The sequence below is a fragment of the Lepidochelys kempii genome, chromosome 6, assembly GCF_965140285.1.
Source record: "Lepidochelys kempii isolate rLepKem1 chromosome 6, rLepKem1.hap1, whole genome shotgun sequence".
NCBI lineage: Eukaryota > Metazoa > Chordata > Testudines > Cheloniidae > Lepidochelys > Lepidochelys kempii.
In genome coordinates, this window is record NC_136385.1 from 11,534,809 (window position 1) to 11,554,056 (window position 19,248).

Sequence of the window (19,248 nt, forward strand, 5' to 3'; positions counted from 1 at the left end):
CACTGAGAAAAGAGCACACACTCTTTGCAAGCATCGTGGTGCAGCATTCTAGGGAACAAATTCTAAAATTCTCCCACGCTTTTCTACAGGTGGGGGTCGTTCTAGCGGACATCTCACTGCTAAGGGTAAGCAGGGGAAAAGGGTACAGCTACTCCACGCTTGTGGTTTCTGCCCTGCTCCATATGCTGCTCGCATGTGTGCCACTTTGGTCCCTGCACAAGTGATTGCCGAATGGCGCGGGAAGTTTCCTACAATGGGGGAAGGAACAAAGCTGCTCTACCACAGAACCTTCAGCAGAGGATTGGCAAGTACCTCCAGGATACTTTCCTGGAGATCTCCCTGCAGGATTTCTGTGAGATCTCGACGTGCATCAACACCCGACCACCGTACCAATTCCACCGTACCAATTAGCTACACGGGGAATCGTCCAGCTCACAGAAACACAGCCAGCCTCCCACATTTCTATAGCCTGAACCCACCTCCACACTACACAAGCCACAGCCACTTACCAGGCATCTCATCTCCTGCTTCTTGCTCCCTGAAGAGCAACTGCTGAGTCTGGCTAGACAGCTCTGGAGTGGAGAACAGTTCCTGGCTGCCTGGCCTACTGGATGACCCTGCCAGGAGCTGCACATCCTCATCTAACTCCACCTCTTCATCAGTAACTTCAGCCTCTGGGTTAGGTCCTCTTTCCGCTGCCTCTGTGCCCTCTGAAGTATCCATGCGGCTCTTGGCAGTGGAGGTGGGGTTTCCACTGAGGATAGCATCCAGCTCCTTATAGAACCAGAAGGCCTTAGGTGAAGCACCTGAGCGACAGTCCGCCTCCCTCGCGTTATGGTCCCCCTGCCTCAGCTCCTTTACCTTCGCTCTGCACTGTAGCGTGCCCCGATCACAGCCCTTTTCGCACAAGCCTCGAGAAATCTGCCCGTGGGTATCCCAATTCCTACAGCTCAAGCGCAGCTGGGACTGCACAGCCTCCTGATGCACGGGGAGAGAGCCACAGTTGCCTTACAGACAGTGAGGACTTAGAACATTTTCATTGGCTCACCTTAAAGATTTACACTGTTTACATTGGCTTCTCCACATGCCATCTGAACCCATCAGCTTCTTTAATAGCAAAGAAACATCTGGTTAGACAGACCTTTCTTACACATTAGGGACGTAGTTCTTCTTCATCACATTTCTATTTAAAGTAGACGGCATGAGCAGGTCCTGAGTCTTCTTTCAATTACATGGACCAGGCCGTTCTGCCCCGCCCCACAGGACTGCAAATCCCACCTCTAGATGTCACCCAAGAGTCACACTGGTTGGAACCGAGATAGATGTGGGGAGAAGTTCCTGGCGGGGTCCCATCTGCAGGGGTGGAGGGGAGGGGGTTGTCCGGGCTGCATCCCCTCTAGATGCATGAGTGTGTGTGGAACAGAGAGACGTAGTTGGATCCCACCTACATGGAGGGCAGGAGGGAGTTCCCTAATGGAGTAGGCTGTGACCATCTTCTCTAAATTACTACCACTGGTCTGCTCTTCCCCACACTGCTCAACCAAGTTCCCTTCCCTGCCCCACGCAATCACTGCTGGTCATCAGGGGGACAGGACCACTCACTGGGCTACATCTGCTGATGCCATGGCAGGCCCACTGGCTGCAAGAAGCCCCTCAGGCCCTGGCGATGGCAGAGGGGTGTTAGTGTGAGTGACCTGGTGCCGGTTGAGGTTGGCCAATCTACCAAACCACTTGCCACAGTCAGCACAGTTGTACGGCCGCTCCCCGGTGTGTGTGCGCTGATGTCGTCTCAGGCTTGAGCTCTCTGCAAAGCTCTTGCTGCAGTCAGTGCATTGGAAAGGCCTCTCCCCTGTGTGTGTGCGCTGGTGCTTGGTCAGTGCATTGGTGTTGCTGAAGTTCTTGCCGCAAACATCACAGCAGTGCAGCAGCTCCCCGCTATGTGTGTGTTGGTGTGTTCTCAAGTTTGAGCTCTCTGCAAAACTCTTGCCGCAATCAGCACAGCTGTACGGCCGCTCCCCAGTGTGTGTGCGCTGGTGTCTTCTCAGGCTTGTACTCTGTGCAAAACCCTTGCCGCAATCAGCACAGTGGTACGGCCGCTCCCCGGTGTGTGTGCGTCGGTGTCTTCTCAGGATTGAGCTCTGTGCAAAGCACTTGCCACAGTCAGCACAGCGGTACGGCCGCTCCCCAGTGTGCGTGCGCTGGTGTCTTCTCAGGCTTGAGCTCTCCGCAAAGCCCTTTCCGCAGTCAGCACAGTGGTACGGCCGCTCCCCCGTGTGTGTGCGCTGGTGTATTCTCAGGTGTGACCTCTCTGCAAAGCCCTTGCTGCAGTCAGCACAGCAGTGCGGACGCTCCCCAGTGCGTGTGCGGTGGTGTGTTCTCAGGAGTGAGCTCTCTGCAAAGCCCTTGCTGCAGTCAGCACAGTGGTGTGGTCGCTCCCCAGTGCGTGTGCGCTGGTGTCTTCTCACGTTTGAGCTCCGTGCAAAGCCCTTTCCGCAGTCAGCACAGTGGTACAGCCGCTCTCTGGTGTGCATATGCGGGTGTATTTTCATGACTGAGGACTGGCTGAAGCTCCTGCCAAAGACAGACCATGTCCTCATTCCTCCCAGGCTCTCGTGCCCTGCTGGAGAGAGCAGAGACAATCCCGGTGTTAGCTCATGGTTAAGGATACAGGTTTGTCAAGGATGGAAAATGTCATGGATGGAGCGATTTCCCCATTTCTCTGTCTGATTTTTTGGATGTGCGCCTCACTCTGCAATGGCAGCTCCTATCTGACAGGGCTGGACTGAACACCTCGCTCTGGACATTAAGACCTGGCCTGCGGGGTTACAGTGCCACTCAGATTTTCCCCTGCCCACAGTCATAATGGTGGGTGAGGCGGGCCAAATTTCAGTGAATGGCCTTGCCACCCATTTCGTCTCTAGCCTCCTCCTACCCCTCTGCACCAGGCTGGGGTTAGGGTTGCAGTGCTGGGGGGAGAAAAGTGCTTCTTTGGGCAGTTAGTACCCCCTTGGCAGGGCGAGGACGAGGGCACATTTTGTTAAACATCATGGAACCATCACAGGAAGTTTAATGACCTGTGACTTTTACTAAATTTACTGTAACTGCTCTGTAATTTTTTATATGAAATGCCATGACAAATCTGCTGCCTGACTCAGGGTGGAAGGGATAGCTCAGTGGTTTGAGCATTAGCCTGCTAAACCCAGGCTTGTGAGTTCAATCCTTGAGGGGGCCATTTAGGGATCTGGAGCAAAAATTAGGGATTGGTCCTGCTTTGAGCAGGGGGTTGGACTAGATGATCTCCTGAGGTCCCTTTCAACCCTGATATTCTATGATTCTACCCTATGTTGTTTATGCAGTGCCTATTCCCACATATGCCATGCACCTACTGGGTCTCATTTTATGCTTAAATTGTAGCTTGCCCAGACAACAGGCAGCAGCTTGTACAAAGGGGCCCTGATCCAGAAGTAGGGGCTTTAAGTGCTAACAAACAGGGTCCAGGGTTTGTTTTCACACTGATTTTGGCTTTATTTAAATCAGAGGTTTTTATTTATGTTGCTGGTTCTGCACTATCTCCTGTTTTATGGCACACGGCCTGTTCCCCAGCGTTTGTGCAGTTTATACTGGTTTGAAACTAGTTGAGGGGCTATAATCCCCTCATGTAGATGCAGTTAGACCGGTATAAAGCTGTTTAGCACAAGGTAACTTCCTGCAGGGGAGTCTGTCCCTTTCAATGAATTCCTTCTAAAGAAGTCATTCAGCCTTGGCCTGATGTTTCATTCTTTGCACAAAACTAAAACTAAACTAAAATCCTCGGGGTGGGGAGGGGTTGAGGAGATGACAAATCACCTAGAGACACTGCTGACCTGGAAGGAATTAATGGTTGCCACACAGCAGGCCTTTGATCTACAGACAGTGTTAAGGCTGAGGGGTGTCTAAGCATGGACACTGAAGCAATTGTAAGTGACTAAGATTTTGTGCCACTGAGAGAGCAGGAGAGGAGATGACCTCCTGAGGTCCCTTCCAACCCTGATATTCTATATTCTATGTGACAAAGGCCACCCTCTCCCTCGCACCCAGCCCATACACCAGGGTACTCCAAGTCATGGCCCACAGGAGCCTTTCGTCTGGCCCCCAAACATGTCCGCTCCCCCAGCAGCAGCTGCCTGGAACGCGGGGCAGTTTTAGAGCATTACAAAGAAAAGCTGCAAGTGCCGGAGACCTGCTCTACAAAATGGTGTCCTCTGCGTGGCATGACCTCGCACTCATGGTACATGACCCACTCGGGGGGGGGGGGGGATTCTGTGCGACTGCGTGCACGGATGTTTAATGAGCCCCGCAGATTTCTAATTTTTCATGCAGAAAAAAGCTTCTGCCAAAATGTTGCTGTAGTTCCGCCTTTTGCCCACCAAGGGGTGCTGTGGTGATAGAACAAAGTTGCAGCTCCCTGCAGTGAGGGAGTCAGGAGACAGGGACTGTGGAGTGGCTGGCTGTGGGGGAGGGTCAGGTCAGACAGGGGCTCATAAGGGCTAGTGGGGGAGGATAGACTGGGGCAGGGGCTGAATGGGAGTGGAGGCACAGGGCCACGGGGGAGAGGGAGGTGCAGAGACACTCAGTGATGGGGGAGGTTTGCAGAGCTACATAGGGAGAGGGGACTGGCTGGGTGGGGGTACAGATGGTGATAGGGGCAGATGTGCCTAACTGAATGGGAGAGATTAGGGGTTGGTCAGGGTTTGCATGGGGGAAGCTCCCTAACAATCTCTCCCTGCCCCCCTACCCCGCTCTCCACCCCAAAAGCCTGTTCCATACTTTTCCCACCCATACACAACAACCCTCCAAGTTCGCACCCAGGCTCCTTCTCAGCAATGACTTCCCACTCCCTCAGCTCCTCCGTTACCCCTGGCTCCCCCAAGCCTTTGCACTGCTTCTGAGGGGTGCGGGAAATATGGCTCTGTATTGTAGTTTAAATGAATTATTACTCAGAGTTCTGTTTTAACACGCCTCGTAAGGAATCTATTTGTCAAAAAACATTTCCTGAATCTTTTTTGTTATTACGGACATACTTGCTGACAGGTATTTTGAAATAAATGACCAAAAATAATTGAAACTGGTGTGATAATATTGTGTTATTTTGACAAATAAAATATGCAGAATTTTAAAATATTGTCCGCAGAACTTTGAATTTTTTGGCGGAAGTAATGACGGATCCTGCCCTGCCCTGAGTCATTCCCAGCTTTCTCCTTGCTCGCTGGGGGCAGGTTTCTCCAGTCTGAGAGGTCACGTGCGAAGTGAAGCGGCAGAGAGGGCGGGGGATGGGAACCTTGACAGGGCAGCACCTTCTCTGCCAAGGGCCAGTGACTCGGGGATGCTCTCCCAGGCTGCGAGCAGGTTTTTGCCCCTCTCTGAGCTATGTCTGGATCCAGGTGCCCCAGGGCCATAGGACACCAGCGCACAAAGCTTGAATCAGATTTTTCAGGCATGAAACCAATTTGAAAACTCTCTAGGGCACCCCTGCCTTGGTATGATTTTCTGAGGTGTGCAAAGCCTAGAAGAAGGTGTTGTGGTCTATGGACCAATAGGCGTGTCTTTCTACCCAGGTGCTTGTCTGACCCCCAAGTGCCAGTGTCTGATCTGCTGATACGCACAGATGAAGTTTATCCTCAGAGCCGCAATCCCTTTTCCATTACACACTTGAGGAAGTTGAGGCATGGGGGAGCTGTGGTGACTCGCTTCTAGAAATGAACCAAGATGTTTTCAAATCCTACTACAATGTCCTACCCACTTGGTAAATGCAGCTCCCATATTCTCCTCCCACCACGGAGACCTCTCTCTTTCCCACAGCATCCCCTGAAATCTCCCACCTCCCCACATTGTCCTATATCACTATCCCACCCCTTTTCCAAGTTCATCACCTCCCCCTCTCCAATCCACTTCTCTTTCACAGCTTTAGGGCTGTATCATTTTTAGGTCCCATCGTAGGTCAGATATCCAATGAGTAGGAAAGATAGGAAGTATGATAGTAAGACCCCCTGCCTTAACCAGATCTTCAATGACCTGAAACTCAAAAAACAGTCATACAAGAAATGGAAACTAGGTCAAGTTACAAAGGATTAATATCAAAAAAACAAAACCCCACAAGCATGTTGGGACAAAATTAGAAAGGCCAAGGCAAAAAACAAATTAAATTAGCTAGGGATATAAAAGGGAATAAGAAATCTTTTTACAAATACGTGGGAAGCAAGAGGAAGACCAAGGACAGGCTAGCCTTACTAAATGGAGGGAAAGACAATAAGAAAAAACGCAGCAGTGGCCAAACTGCCATTAAATGCCTCTTTTGTTTCAGTTTTCACCAAAAAAGTTAGCTGTAATCGGTCGGCTAACATAGTGAACACCAGTGTCAGTGGGGTAGGATCTGAGCCTAAATAGGAAAAGAAATAGTTATGAATTACTTAGACAAGTTAGAGGTCTTCAAGTAAGCACGGCCTGATGAAATACATCCTAGAATACTTACGGAACTGCCTGAAATGATCTCTGAGCCATTCACATGTTCTTAGAGATAATCGCTGAGGATGGTAGAGAGACCCAAGGAGTGGAAGAGGGCAAATATAGTAACCAGTTATAGAAAGGGGAATAAGGACAACTCAGGGAATTATAGACCAGTCAGCTTAACTTCAAAACCTGGAAAAATAATGGAGCAACACCATTTCTCCAGTTTATCAACAACCTTTTGAATTCTAATCTTGTCCTTTAAAGCACTTGCTACCACTCCCATCTTAGATTCGTCTGTAAACTTTATGAGTGTATTCTCTGTGCCACTGTCCAAATCATTTATGAAGATATGGAACAGAGCTGGACCCAGGACAGATCCCTGCCGGATCCCACTCGAGATACTCTTTCAGTTTATTTGTGAACCATAATAACTACTCTCAGAGTGCGGTTTTCCAAGTGTTGCAAGCAAGATGCGAGAAGTAATTCTTCCACTCTATTTAGCACAGGTAAGACCTCAACTGGAGTATTGTGTCCAGTTCTAGGGCCCACACTTCAGAAAGGATGTGGACAACTTGGAAAGTATCAGACGAGATCAACAAGAAGGTCTAGAAAACATGACGACCAATGACAAAAGATTGAAAAAATTGGGTTTGTTTAGTCTGGAGAAGAGAAAACTGTGGGGGACTTGATAAAAGTCTTCAAGTACGTAAAAGATTGTTACAAAGAGGTGGGTGATAAATTGTTCTCCTTATCCACTGAGGCCAGGACAAGATGTAATGGCTTAAACTGCAGCAAGGGGGATTTAGGTTAGACATTAGGAAAAACTTTGAAACTCTGAGGATAGTTAAGCACTGGAACAAAATTATCTAGTGAGGCTGTGGAATCTCCATCATTGGAGGTTTTTAAGAACAGGTTAGAAACACGCCTGTCAGGGATGGTCTAGAAAATACTTAGTCCTGTTAGTGCAGGAGACTGGATGAGATGACCTACAGAGGTCCCGTCCAGTCCCACATTTTTATGATTTCTAGGATTCATAGATATCAAGGCCAGACACGCTCATTGTACCCATCCAGCCTGGCTTCCTCCCTATCCCAGACAAAGAATCTCCCCCAGCAATTCCTGCCTCCAGCCCAGTAACTCCTGGCTGAGTTAGAGCAGGGCTTTGAGAAAGAGATGCCCCATCTCCACTGACAGACTCCCAGTAATGGAGAATCCATCTTGTCCTGAGGGGAGCTCTCCCAATGGTTCCTTCCCCTTCCAAATAAACAATAGCTCCTAATTCCCAGCCTCAATTTGTCTCCCTTTTGCTCCCCACTAGTCAATCTCGCTCTGCCTTTGCCTTCTACATTAAGCATCCCTCCGCTAGCAGCTGGGTAAATCAGAAGGGATTGGATAATGATGACTCACCTGAGGAGGGGCTTTCAGGTCTTGAGTTTTCCCTGGAGTCCTCGGCATCCCGGATCCAGAGCTCTGCCTCCCCTAGCTCGATCCGGTGGATTAAGTCTGGTGTGGAACCTGAACAGCCTGTTTGGGGAGAAAGAATCAGTTCTGGGGGCAGGGACTCATTTATATGTTTCAGAGTAGCAGCCGTGTTAGTCTGTGTCCGCAAAAAGAACAGGAGTACTTGTGGCACCTTAGAGACTAACAAATTTATTAGAGCATAAGCTTTCGTGGGCTACAGCTCACTTCATCAGATGCATAGAATGGAACATATAGTAAGAGAGATACATAGATACACATACAAATAAGTTGGAAGTTACCATACAAACTGAGAGAGGCTAATTAGTTAAGATGAGCTATTATCAGCAGGAGAAAAAAACGTTTGTGGTGATAATCAAGATGGCCCATTTAGACAGTTGATAAAAAGGTGTGAGGATACTTAACTTAAGGAAATAGATTCAATATGTGTAATGACCCAGCCACTCCTAGTCTCTATTCAAACCCAAGTTAATGGTATCTAATTTGCATATTAATTCAAGCTCAGCAGTTTCTCATTGGAGTCTGTTTTTTGAAGCTTTTCTGTTGCAAAATTGCCACCCTTAAATCTTTTACTGAGAGGCCAGAGAGGTTGAAGTGTTCTCCTATTGGTTTTTGAATGTTATGATTCCTGATGTCAGATTTGTGTCCATTTATTCTTTTGCGTAGATATATGATATGTGATAGATGCCATCATGTGCCAGCAATGCCCCTCTGCCATGTACATTGGCCAAACCGGACAGTCTCTACGCAAAAGTATCCTCACACCTTCTTGTCAACTTTCTAAATGGGCCATCTTGATTATCAATACAAAAGTTTTTTTCTCCTGCTGATAATAGCTCATCTTAACTAATTAGCCTCTCACAGTTTGTATAATAACTTCCAACTTATCTGTACGTGTATATGTTCCACTCTATGCATCTGATGAAGTGGGCTGTAGCCCACGAAAGCTTATGCTCTAATAAATTTGTTAGTCTCTAAGGTGCCACAAGTACTCCTGTTCTATTTATATGTTTGTGAAACCCAGCACAACAGAACCCTGATCTCGGTCAGGGTGCGTCTGCATGGCAACTGGCACAATGAGGCCCCAGTCTTGGACGCTGCTTAGGAGGAAAGCGCAAGAAATCCCAAGCAGGAGAATAATGAAATAAACCTTCCTTAGAGATTTCTTCCCGTCTCCCGCCAGGCAAGTTCAGTTCGTACTCTGAAGCAGCAACATCTACGACCCGTCTCAATTTGCTTTGGGGGCTGAGTCACGGCAGGTGGCACCAGGTGGCACCATTACGCAGACCTACCAGTTCTTTTGCTTAGGATGCAGCATTGTTCAACTGTGCAGTTGTTAAATTTATGATGTTCCCTCTTTTTGGCGAGGTGGGGAGCTAAATTCCCACTAAGCTGTGCGGCCGTGCAGCAGACTATCAAGGGTTGCACAGGTCCACAGCCACAGGGGTCTGGACTGGAGAGGTGCCGCGGCCAGGTAAAGGCGCTTCTCCCCTGGCCCCAGCCCCAGAGCTGCCGCAACCAGGGAGAGGCGCCTCTCCCTCAGCCCTGGGCTGCTACAGCAAGAGAGGGCTGGGGGGAGTCCTCTCTCTCCGCCACAGCCCTAGGCAGCCTGCACCCCAAACCCCTCATCCCCGGCCCCACTCCAGAGCCCTCACCCTCTGCACGCCAACCTGCTGTGCCAGCCCTGAAACCCCTCCTGCACCCTGAACCCCCTCATCCCCGGCCCCACCCCAGAGCCCTCACCCCCAGCCAGAGTCCTAACCCCCCCCCCACCCTTAGCCCCAGCCCTGAGCCATCTCCCACACTCCGAACCCCTCAGCCCCACCCCCACCACACATCACCTCCATAATGGTGCACAGAACAAAATTCATTCCACACATGGATGTAAAATCTTAGAGGGAACATTGGTGGGGAGCTGTTCCAAGCAGCAGGAGACTTTTCTCTCTGCCTTATTTGTCTAACTAGAGTCAGTTCTTGAGGTAGAGTTCCTGCCCTCGGTGTCTGGGCTGGGATTCCTGGAAGAGGTGGTTACAACCACTTCTGTGCCAGGACTGAGGTATAATGCAAGTAAACCAGTTACATTAACATTACCCTGAGGCTCTGTAGCCCTGATTTCTCCTTTAACAAGAAACCGACCTGAAAGGGGCTGACATTTGCCACCACTTGGCTACTCGGTGGCACATGGCAGCTGAGGCATGAGGTAGCCCACTGCAGTGAATAAAAGAAGGGAAATTGGTCCTTACCCAGGGAAACGAGGGCCCGGTAATTCCTCAGCATCTGGTCCCGGTACAGCTGCTTCTCTGGCCGGGATAAGAGCTCCCACTCCTCCCGGGTGAAATACAGAGCCACCTCCTCAAACGCCACCCGCAGCTGCTGGCACAAGCGTTACACACTCAGCACCCTCCGCGCCAGCCCCAGCCCGGGCTCTCCGCAGGGGACGCGGGTTCGAGGGCAGCGGCTCCCGGGGAACCCCCAGCCCAGCAGCTGTGACCCAGGGAGACCCCCCCGCACAGCCCCCCGGGGACTCGGGCCCCGCTGGCCGGCGACAGGAGTCGCCCTCGGCTCCCCACGGGGCTCTGGGGCGGGGCGCTGGGAGGGGCCCGAATCCCAGGGCAGGGACCAGGCTCCTCCCCCGGCCGGAGTCCCCGCCTCCGCCCCAGGCCTGGGCTCGGCCCCGCTCCCGCCCCCGGCTCGGCCGCCTCGGGGCTCCTCGGCCCGGCTCCGCGTGTCCGCCCGGCCCGGGGCCCCCAGCGCCGCTCCCCGGCCCCAGCGCTCCGGCTGCGGCAGCCCCCAGCCCCGGGGTCACTAGCGCGGGAGGGACCCGGTCCCGGCCCCCCTCGGCCCCAGCCGGGACCAGCCAGTGCCCGGCCGGGGAGTCCCCGCCCCGCGTCCTACCTGCGCCGGCCCCGCTGCAGCCATCGCCGGGCTCGGCTCCGGCCCCGGCCGCGTCCTCCGCCCGGGCAGCGACCTCCCGCCCCGCGGCTGGTGCCTCCCTCCCCGGGGCCGCCTCCCGCCCGCTCCCCGGAGCTGCAGCCGGGACCCGCCCTGCGCAGGGGCCGGGCTGGGACCCAGGGGGCCGGGAAGGCCCCGCCCGCGCCTGCGCCGCCAGCTCCAGCAGCCGGGGGAGGCCCCAGCGCAGGGACCCTCCGGCCCAGCCCCCCGCCGGACGCCTGGGTCCCGAGTCCGGCCGCCGGGGGCGCTCGCGGCACCTGGTCCCAGGCGGCAGGAGCCCGTTACTGGGCAGCCCCCTGGGGTGGGGGCTGGGATCCCGGACTCCTGGGTTCTCTCCCTGCTCTGGGAGGGGAGCGGGGACTAGTGAGTACAAGAGGGCTGAGGCCCGGCTGTGGAGTGTGTCACTGTCACAGTAAGGGACGGGTCGGGCTGTGTGGTGTGTTTGTTGCTCGGTCGTGTGTTGTTGGTGTGTGTGTTACAGGAGATCACACCCCAGGCTGTGTATGGTGTGTAGGTATGGGTGTTGCAGGAAGACTGTGTGATGTGAGGGTTTTGCAGATCACACCCTGGCTGTGTAGTGTGCATATCTTACTGGAGTTCACCCCGGCTGTAGTGTGTGCGTGTAGGTTTCGGGAGCGGTGTGTCTGTGTGTGTTACAGGAGCTCAGTCACACCTGGCTGTACTGTGTGCTACATGTGTGTTTCAGGAGGGCTGCGCAGTGTGTGTGTGACATATATGTCACAGGATCCATCACCCATCTGTGTAATGTGTGTGTGTGTGTGTGTGTCTGTGTGGTGCTGAAGGAGCTGGTGCCCAGGCTGGCTGCCCCACCCGCCGCCCTGCACACCTCATGTACTGCTCCCGCTGGCCACAACAAATGGTCCAAGGTCAAACTTATCAAGGGCCCATGGGAAGCCCACCGCAGCTGGCTCTTCCAGAAGCTCACCATGCCGCTGTGCTTGCTGAGAAAGGTATGGGGGGGACGGAAGGGATGGATCCTGTATGTGACACAGCTCCAGCCAGAGGCTGTGGCTACAGAGCCCTGCCAGCCCAGCCTTGACCAGTAGCACTGACCCTGGTGCCCCTAAGCCCAGCACCTCTGTTAGCCCAAGGCCTACATCCCCTCTGGCTGCTGGAGAAGAGGATGCTGGTCTGTGGGGTAGTGTCTCCCCTTCCCATCCTTCCTCCACTGGACCTTTCCTCTGTCCCACAACACCTCCCCTAAGGTGCCTGGGTCTTTGCCCCACTCTAGCAGCTGTTCTGCATAAGTGGTGGGAAGTGCAGTCCCTGTGGTCCAAGCGGCCTAAGGTAACAGCTAATGGTGGCTGAAAAGGGGAAGGGCGTTAGGCAGGTGGTGTGGGGCAGGGAGGGTCACCAGGGGTCTCAGGACTCCTAGGTCCTATCCCCAGCTTTGCAAGGGGGATATTCAGAGTCAGGACGCCTGGGTTATATCCATGGCTCTGGGAGAGGAGTGGAGGCTGGTGGGTTAAAGTAGTCGGGGCTCGGAGCCTGGACTGCCTTCGAATGGGATCCCAGCCATGTCTCCCTTGTGACACTTCCTGCAGACCCAACCCTGATCTCAACACCAACCTGGCCAACATCATCAAGCAGTGCTGGAGCAAGAGCATGCCCAAAGCAGCCATTGAGTCGGCTATCAAGGGAAGGGTACGGAGCCAGGTCTAGGAGCCCAGCACACAGGGCAGAGGGGCTCATGAGCTGCAGCCTTACTGCATTCTCTGGGCCATGCTGAGGGGCATTGGGAGCCTTGAATGAGGAAGCGAGGCTGGGCTTGTGGCTACGGTGCTGGGCTGGGCTACAGGACTCCTGGTGTCTATTCTTAGCTCTGCCACTTGCTGCCTCTGTGACCTTGGGAAAATCACTTAGGTCATAGGGAATTGCCAGATGGGATCAGAGCAGACGTGTCCACTCCAGTGTCCTGTTTCCAGCACCAGAGACTGCAGAGGTTGGTGTAAGAATCCCGCAGTAGCAGATGTGGGGATAATCTCATGTGCTCGTGTCACTCAGTGGGTCACACCGGAGAATACCAGATTCAGGACAAACTGCTCAGAAATAGGGCAGACACACGCCAAAATTGCTGGTTATTTTTCCATAAGATATACCAAACCAGCAACAAAAGTAAACTCCTGTCTCACCACAGTGGCTAATAGTCAGAAATGCAGCCACCTTAGGTATCCCAGGCCTTGTTTCATCACCCACACACTAGACTTAATGATGAGTGGTTACTGAAAACCAACTTCATCAAACAAGGAGTTCTTCTGATCCCAAAGGACCAGCCACATACCCAGGTTAATATACAGCTCAGATCTTGCCCAATAATCGCTGTTGCCAATCCTTGGTATCTAATATCTAAAGGTTTATGTATAAGCGAAAAGAAAGAGGTGAGGGTAAAAATGGTTAAAGGAATCAAATACATATACACATTGCAAAGTGCTTGTGTCCAGTTTGAAGCAGTGATGGAATAAACTGCTGGCTTGTTAAGTCTCTGATGGCATCCAAAAGATTGGAAGGTCCCGAGTCCATTGGTTAGAACGCTCCTTTTATTGTAAGTCCATAGTCCAGAGATCAGTGCAGGGAAGAGGCAAAATGCAGATGTTTCTAGGGCTTTTTATAGCTTCTGCCAGGCCTAAGTGTTTCATGATTTTCTCATTTCTTTTTTAGTATTTTGCTAAATGTGCCAAATAAGTCAATAACCAGCTCTGCATTTTGTCTCATACATGGGTGTATTGTTCAACTTTACATTGTTAGATTTACCTGACATTAGGCTGTGTGTGTTTTGTATAAAATACTGCTGAAAACAAGTATGATGGTCTGTGAGACTTAACTGTCAATAAAACTAACTTGAACGTATGCTTAAAGTAGTTTATCTATAAAATAATATGCAGTTTGGTTTGAGTGTATGCTAAATTGTTTTGAGAAAGAGGAGGGAAGGGTGGATGTTAAAGTGTTATGTGTCTGTATGTGTGTAGAGAGGTCAGAAAACAACATTTATAGCTCTGGTAAAAAGTGCAATCAACTCTTAACATAAAATAGTTTAAACTAGCCTTACATTTTGTCTACGTGGGGTGTACTGAACAATTGAACACCGTTAGATTTCTTTTAAACTAAGCTGTGTGCGTATTCTGTATAAAATAATGCTGAAAACAAGTATGAATGTGTATGTGAGTGGATGACATCTATAAAACTAATTTGAATGTATGCTTATGGTGGTTTATAAGTTGGCTTGAATGAATGCTTATTTGTTTTGAGAAGTGGGGCTGGGAGGGGTTTGTGACTGAGGCTGTGTGTGCAGGCTTTTGGGTTTTGTTTTTTTTTCTTTTTCTTTTTAATTTCTCTATCTCTTCACCCACTGCCACAATATACATAGGAAAGAACAGGTCTACCTCATATAACTGAGCAGCATGAGCTCCAAAATGAACATTTACTACGGTTCTCCTGTTCCGTGTCATGTGGGCCACAAATAGATTGCTGAGACCGGCTAGACCCCTCCGGAGTGGAGAATTCCTGACTCGCCGTGCCACTGGATGACCCTGCCACCGACTCCACAATGTTCTCCAACTTGACCTTTGTCCAGGACTTCGTTCTCAGGCTTGAGCCCCCTGTCCACCGCCTGCAGCCCCGCCAAAGTATCCACAGGGCTCTTGGCGGTGGAGGTGAGGTCACCACCAAGGGTGGCATCCAGCTCCTGATAGAAGGGGTAGGTCTTCAGCGCAGGACCAGAGTGATGGTTTTCCTCCCTTGCCTTCTGGTACGCCTGCCTCAGCTCCTTTCTCTTCGCTCAGCACTGCTGCCTCCTCCCACCCCATAACTGGACTTTTGGTTCGGGCACGATATAGGGTTGCCAGATCCCAAAAACCAGACACCCAGAAACCCTAAATGGCACCCAGACACAAAAGCCAAAACCTGGACAGGTGGCAACCCTACCAGTCATACAATAAGTACACACTGTGGAACAGGCCCCTCCTTTCATCTCATTAAAAGTTGGGTCATTCCTGGGTGGTCAGATCACTCCTTGCCCAGTGTGGCAGTGACATTGGGGAGGTTGTGGGGGGGCTGTTACTCTTTCATGCTGTCCCAAGGGGTGTGTGAAGCCCAGTGTTTTCATTTAAAGGCACGGCAAGACATTACGCACAGAAGAGTTGGGGAAATTATGCACCACTGCACAGGCGCAGAATTCATGTCCCCAGCAGATTTTTTCTTCCTTGGCAGAAAATACATTTTGCCAGCAAGGCGCTGCAGTTACACCTTTCTCCCACCAGGAGCTGTTATGGTGCCAGAACAGAGGGCAGCCAGCTCAGCAACCCGCCCACAGGGCCAGGTGAGGAAGCAGGCAATATGGGGCGGGGGGACACAGGGCTGCTGCGGGGATCACATAGGCTGGGGTTCAGAAGGGCTGGTGGGTGGGAAGACTGGGGTGGGGGTCTAAGTGGGAGTGGGGGTGCAGGACCACACAGGGACAGGGGGGTGCATGGGGGCAGGGGTGGCTGAGTGGTGGTGCAGGGTCACACAGGGATGGGGGGAGGAGAGTGCAGGAACACACAGGGACAGGACAGATGTGCCTAACTGAATGGGAGAGGCTAGGGAGTCCTCCAGGGAAGCGTGTGGGAGGCTCCGCAACTCTCTAACAATCCCCGCCCCCACCCCACAAAAAAATCTGTTACATACTTCTCCCACCCACACCCAACAACCCTCCTGCTTCACTCCCAGCAATTACTTCCCTCTCCCTCAGCTCCTCTGTTACCCCTGACTCCCCAAGCCTTTCTACTACTCCTGAGGGGTACAGGAAATAGGTTTCTGTATTATAGTTTACATGAATTCTTACAAAAAGTTCTGTATTAATATGCCTAGTAAAGAATCTATTTGTCAAAATACACTTTCTGAATCTTCGTTGTCTGCATTGCTACAGACATACTTGCCGACAGGAATTTTGAAATAAATTACCAAAATAACTGAAACTAGTGTGATTATATTGTGTTATTTTGACAAATGAAATATGTAGAATTTTAAAATATTGTTTGCAGAATTTGTAGGTGCAGAATTCCCCCAAGAGTAATGGGAAACGCTTTCTGTGCACCTGCCAGTCACACAGTTCATCAGGCCTCATGGTCAGTCAGGTCCTAGAACACTTTGATTGGTTGCACTTCACATTGGCTTCTCCACCTGCCGTGTGAATGCATCAGCTTTTTTAATAGCAAAGAAACACCTGGTTAGACAGACCTTTGTTACACATTAGGGACGTAGTTCTTCTTCATCACATTTCTATTTAAAGTAGACGGCATGAGCAGTTCCTGAGTCTTCTTTCAATCACACACACTGGGCTGTCCTGCCCTGCCCCTCAGCCCAATTCATGCTGAGAGAGGACTGCAAATCCCACCTCTAGATGTCACCCAAGAGTCACCCCGTCAGGGTTCCCTCCCCACTCTGAACTCTAGGATACAGCAGCGGGAACCCACATGAAAGACCCCCTAAGCTTATTCTTAGCAGCTTAGGTTAAAAACTTCCCCAAGGCACAAATCTCTATTTGTCCTTGGACTGAGGTATGCTGCCATCGCCAAGTGATTTAACAAAGAACCAGGGAAAAGGACCACTTGGAGTTCCTCTTCCCCCAGCAATCCCCCCAAGCCCTTACACCCCCTTTCCTGGGGAGGCTTGAGAATAATATCCTAACCAATTGGTTACAAAATGATCGAAGACCCAAACCCCTGGGTCTTGGAACAATGGAAAAAATCAGTCATGTTCTTAAAAGAAAGATTTTATTTAAAAAAAAAAAAAAAAGGAAAAATCATCCCTGTAAAATCAGGATGGAAAATACTTTACAGGGTATTGAGATTCAAAACACAGAGGATTCCCCTGTGGGCAAAACCTTAAAGTTACAGAAAACGGGAATAAACCTCCCTCTTAACAAAGGGAAAATTCACAAGCAAAACAAAAGATAAACTAATCCGCCTTGCCTGGTTTACCTATACTGGTTGCAATATTGGAGACTTGGATTAGGATGGGTTGGAGAAGATGGATTTCTGTCTGGCCCCTCTCAGTCCTAAAAGAGAATAGCCACAGAAACAAAGAACCAAAAACAAACCTCCCCCCCAGATTTGAAAGTATATTTTGTCCCCATTGGTTCCTTTGGTCAGGTGCCAACCAGGTTATTTGAGCTTCTTAACCCCTTACACGTAAGGAGGAATTTTAGGCTACCCTTATGGTTATGACACACCCGCTGGCTGGAACAGAGTTAGGTGTGGGGGGAAGTTCCTGGCTGGGTCCCATCTAGATGGGAGGAGGAAGAAGGGGTTATCCTGGCTGCATTCCAGTGAAGTGAGTGAGCGAGTGTGGGACAGAAAGAGACACATGTCTGGATCCCACCTACATGAGGGAGAGGGCTCCCTAATGCAGTAGGCTGTGATCATCTGCTCTAAATTCCCTCCACCTGTCTGCTCTTCCCCACACTGCTCAGCCAAGTCCCCTTCCCTGTCCTCCACAGTCTCTCTGCTGGGCATCATGGGGACAGGACCACTCCCTGGTCTGCATCTGCTGGTGCTGTATCAGGCCCACAGGCTGCCAGAAGCCCCTCAGGCCCTGGCGGTGGCAGAGGGGCACCGGTGTGCGTGACCGAGTGAGGTTGGCCACTCTAGCAAAGTGCTTGCCCCAGTCAGCACAGCTGTACTGCTCCTCTTGGCTGTGAATGAACCAATGTGATTGCAAGGAGGCGGCCCGTGCAAAGCTCTTGCTGCAGCCGTCGGAATGTCCTCCCCCCAGTGTGCGTGCACTGGTGCCGGGTGGGTGGATTGTTTTTTTTCACGTTCTTACCAGAATCATCACAGTGGTTCGGCTGCTCCCCGGTGTGTGCGCTGGTGTGTTCTCAGGGTTGATGTCTCCGCAAAGCCCTTCCCGCAGTCAGCACAGCAGTACGGCCACTCCCCGGTGTGCATTCGCTGGTGCAGTGTCAGGGTGGAAGCACTGCGGAATCCCTTACCACACTGGGCACAAAGGTGCGGCCGTTCCCCAGTGTGTGTGCGTTGGTGTCTTCTCATGGCTGAGCTCTGTGCAAAGCCCTTGCCGCAGTCAGCACAGTGGTACGGCCGCTCCCCGGTGTGTGTGCGCTGGTGTATTCTCAGCTTTGAGCTCTCTACAAAGCCCTTGCCGCAGTCAGCACAGCGATGCGGCCGCTCCCCGGTGTGTGTGCGCTGGTGACTTCTCAGTTGTGAGCTCAGTGCAAAGGCCTTGCCGCAGTCAGCACAGCGATGCGGCCGCTCCCCAGTGTGCATGGGCTGGTGTCTTCTCAGCTCTGAGTGCCATGCAAAGCCCTTCCCACAGTCAGCACAGCGATGCGGCCACTCCCCGGTGTGCGTTCGCTGGTGCACTGTCAGCGTGGAGGCACTGCAGAATCCCTTACCACAGTGGGCACAACGGTGCGGCCGCTCCCCAGTGTGTGTGTGCTGGTGTATTCTCATGGCTGAGCTCTGTGCAAAGCCCTTGTTGCAGTGAGCACAGTGATGTGGCCGCTCCCTGGTGTGCGTGCGCTGGTGTCTTCTCAGCTTTGAGCTCTCCGCAAAGGCCTTGCCGCAGTCAGCACAGCGATGCGGCCGCTCCCCAGTGTGTGCGCGCTGGTGTCTTCTCAGGTGTGAGCGCCGTGCAAAGGCCTTGCCGCAGTCAGCGCAGCGGTGCAGCGACTCCCTAGTGTGTGTGCACTGGTGCTGGGTCAGTGCGGACGGGTTGCTGAAACTCTTGGCGCAGTCGGTGCAGTGGTGGGGACGCTGGCCCATGGGGAGTCTCTGGTGTGTAGCAAGGTCTGGTCTCTGGCTGAGTTTACCCCGGGGATGGACTGCGGTCTGTGCATGGATCCCTCTGTGGGATGTGGAATCCTGCTTCCCTGCCGCACTTTCCCCACATTCAGACTGTGTCCGCGTCCCCACCAGGATCCCGAGCCCTGCTGGAGAGAGCTCACAGTTAAGGCTACAGGTTTGTCAAGGATGGAAAATGTCACAGATGGAGCGATTTCACCATTTGTCCGTGACTGTTTTTTGGATGGGTGCCTCACCCTGCAATGGCGGCTCCTGTCTCACAGGGTTGGACCTAACACCTCTCTCTGGGTACTGAGACCTGGTCTGCGGGGTTACAGCGCCACTCAGATTTGCCTCTGCCCCCAGTGACAATGGTGGGGGAAGGAGGCTAAACTACAGTGAATGGCCTTGCCACCCAGATCCTCTCTAGCCCGCAGCAACCCCTCTACACCAAGCTGCGGTCAGGCTTTCAGCACTGGGGGAAGTGCTGGGCACGTGCCCCACGGCGAGGAGGAGGGCAGGGTTTTTTTAAAAA

General features: G+C 51.9%; 1 protein-coding gene across 1 annotated transcript in view; it reads right to left on the bottom strand.

Moving 5' to 3' along the window:
• The window catches only part of LOC140913070 (uncharacterized), a 32,986-nt gene that overhangs the window by 1,014 nt on the left and 12,724 nt on the right, over positions 1 to 19,248 (bottom strand). Inside the window, 9 exon segments of the mRNA XM_078853191.1 lie at positions 510 to 2,620; positions 5,643 to 5,729; positions 7,894 to 8,010; positions 10,209 to 10,338; positions 10,861 to 11,232; positions 12,508 to 12,530; positions 17,388 to 17,671; positions 17,673 to 17,777; positions 17,779 to 18,862. Of these exon segments, the coding sequence (XP_078709317.1) occupies positions 1,599 to 2,620; positions 5,643 to 5,729; positions 7,894 to 8,010; positions 10,209 to 10,338; positions 10,861 to 11,232; positions 12,508 to 12,530; positions 17,388 to 17,671; positions 17,673 to 17,777; positions 17,779 to 18,862 (3,224 nt within the window). The 3' untranslated portion in view covers positions 510 to 1,598.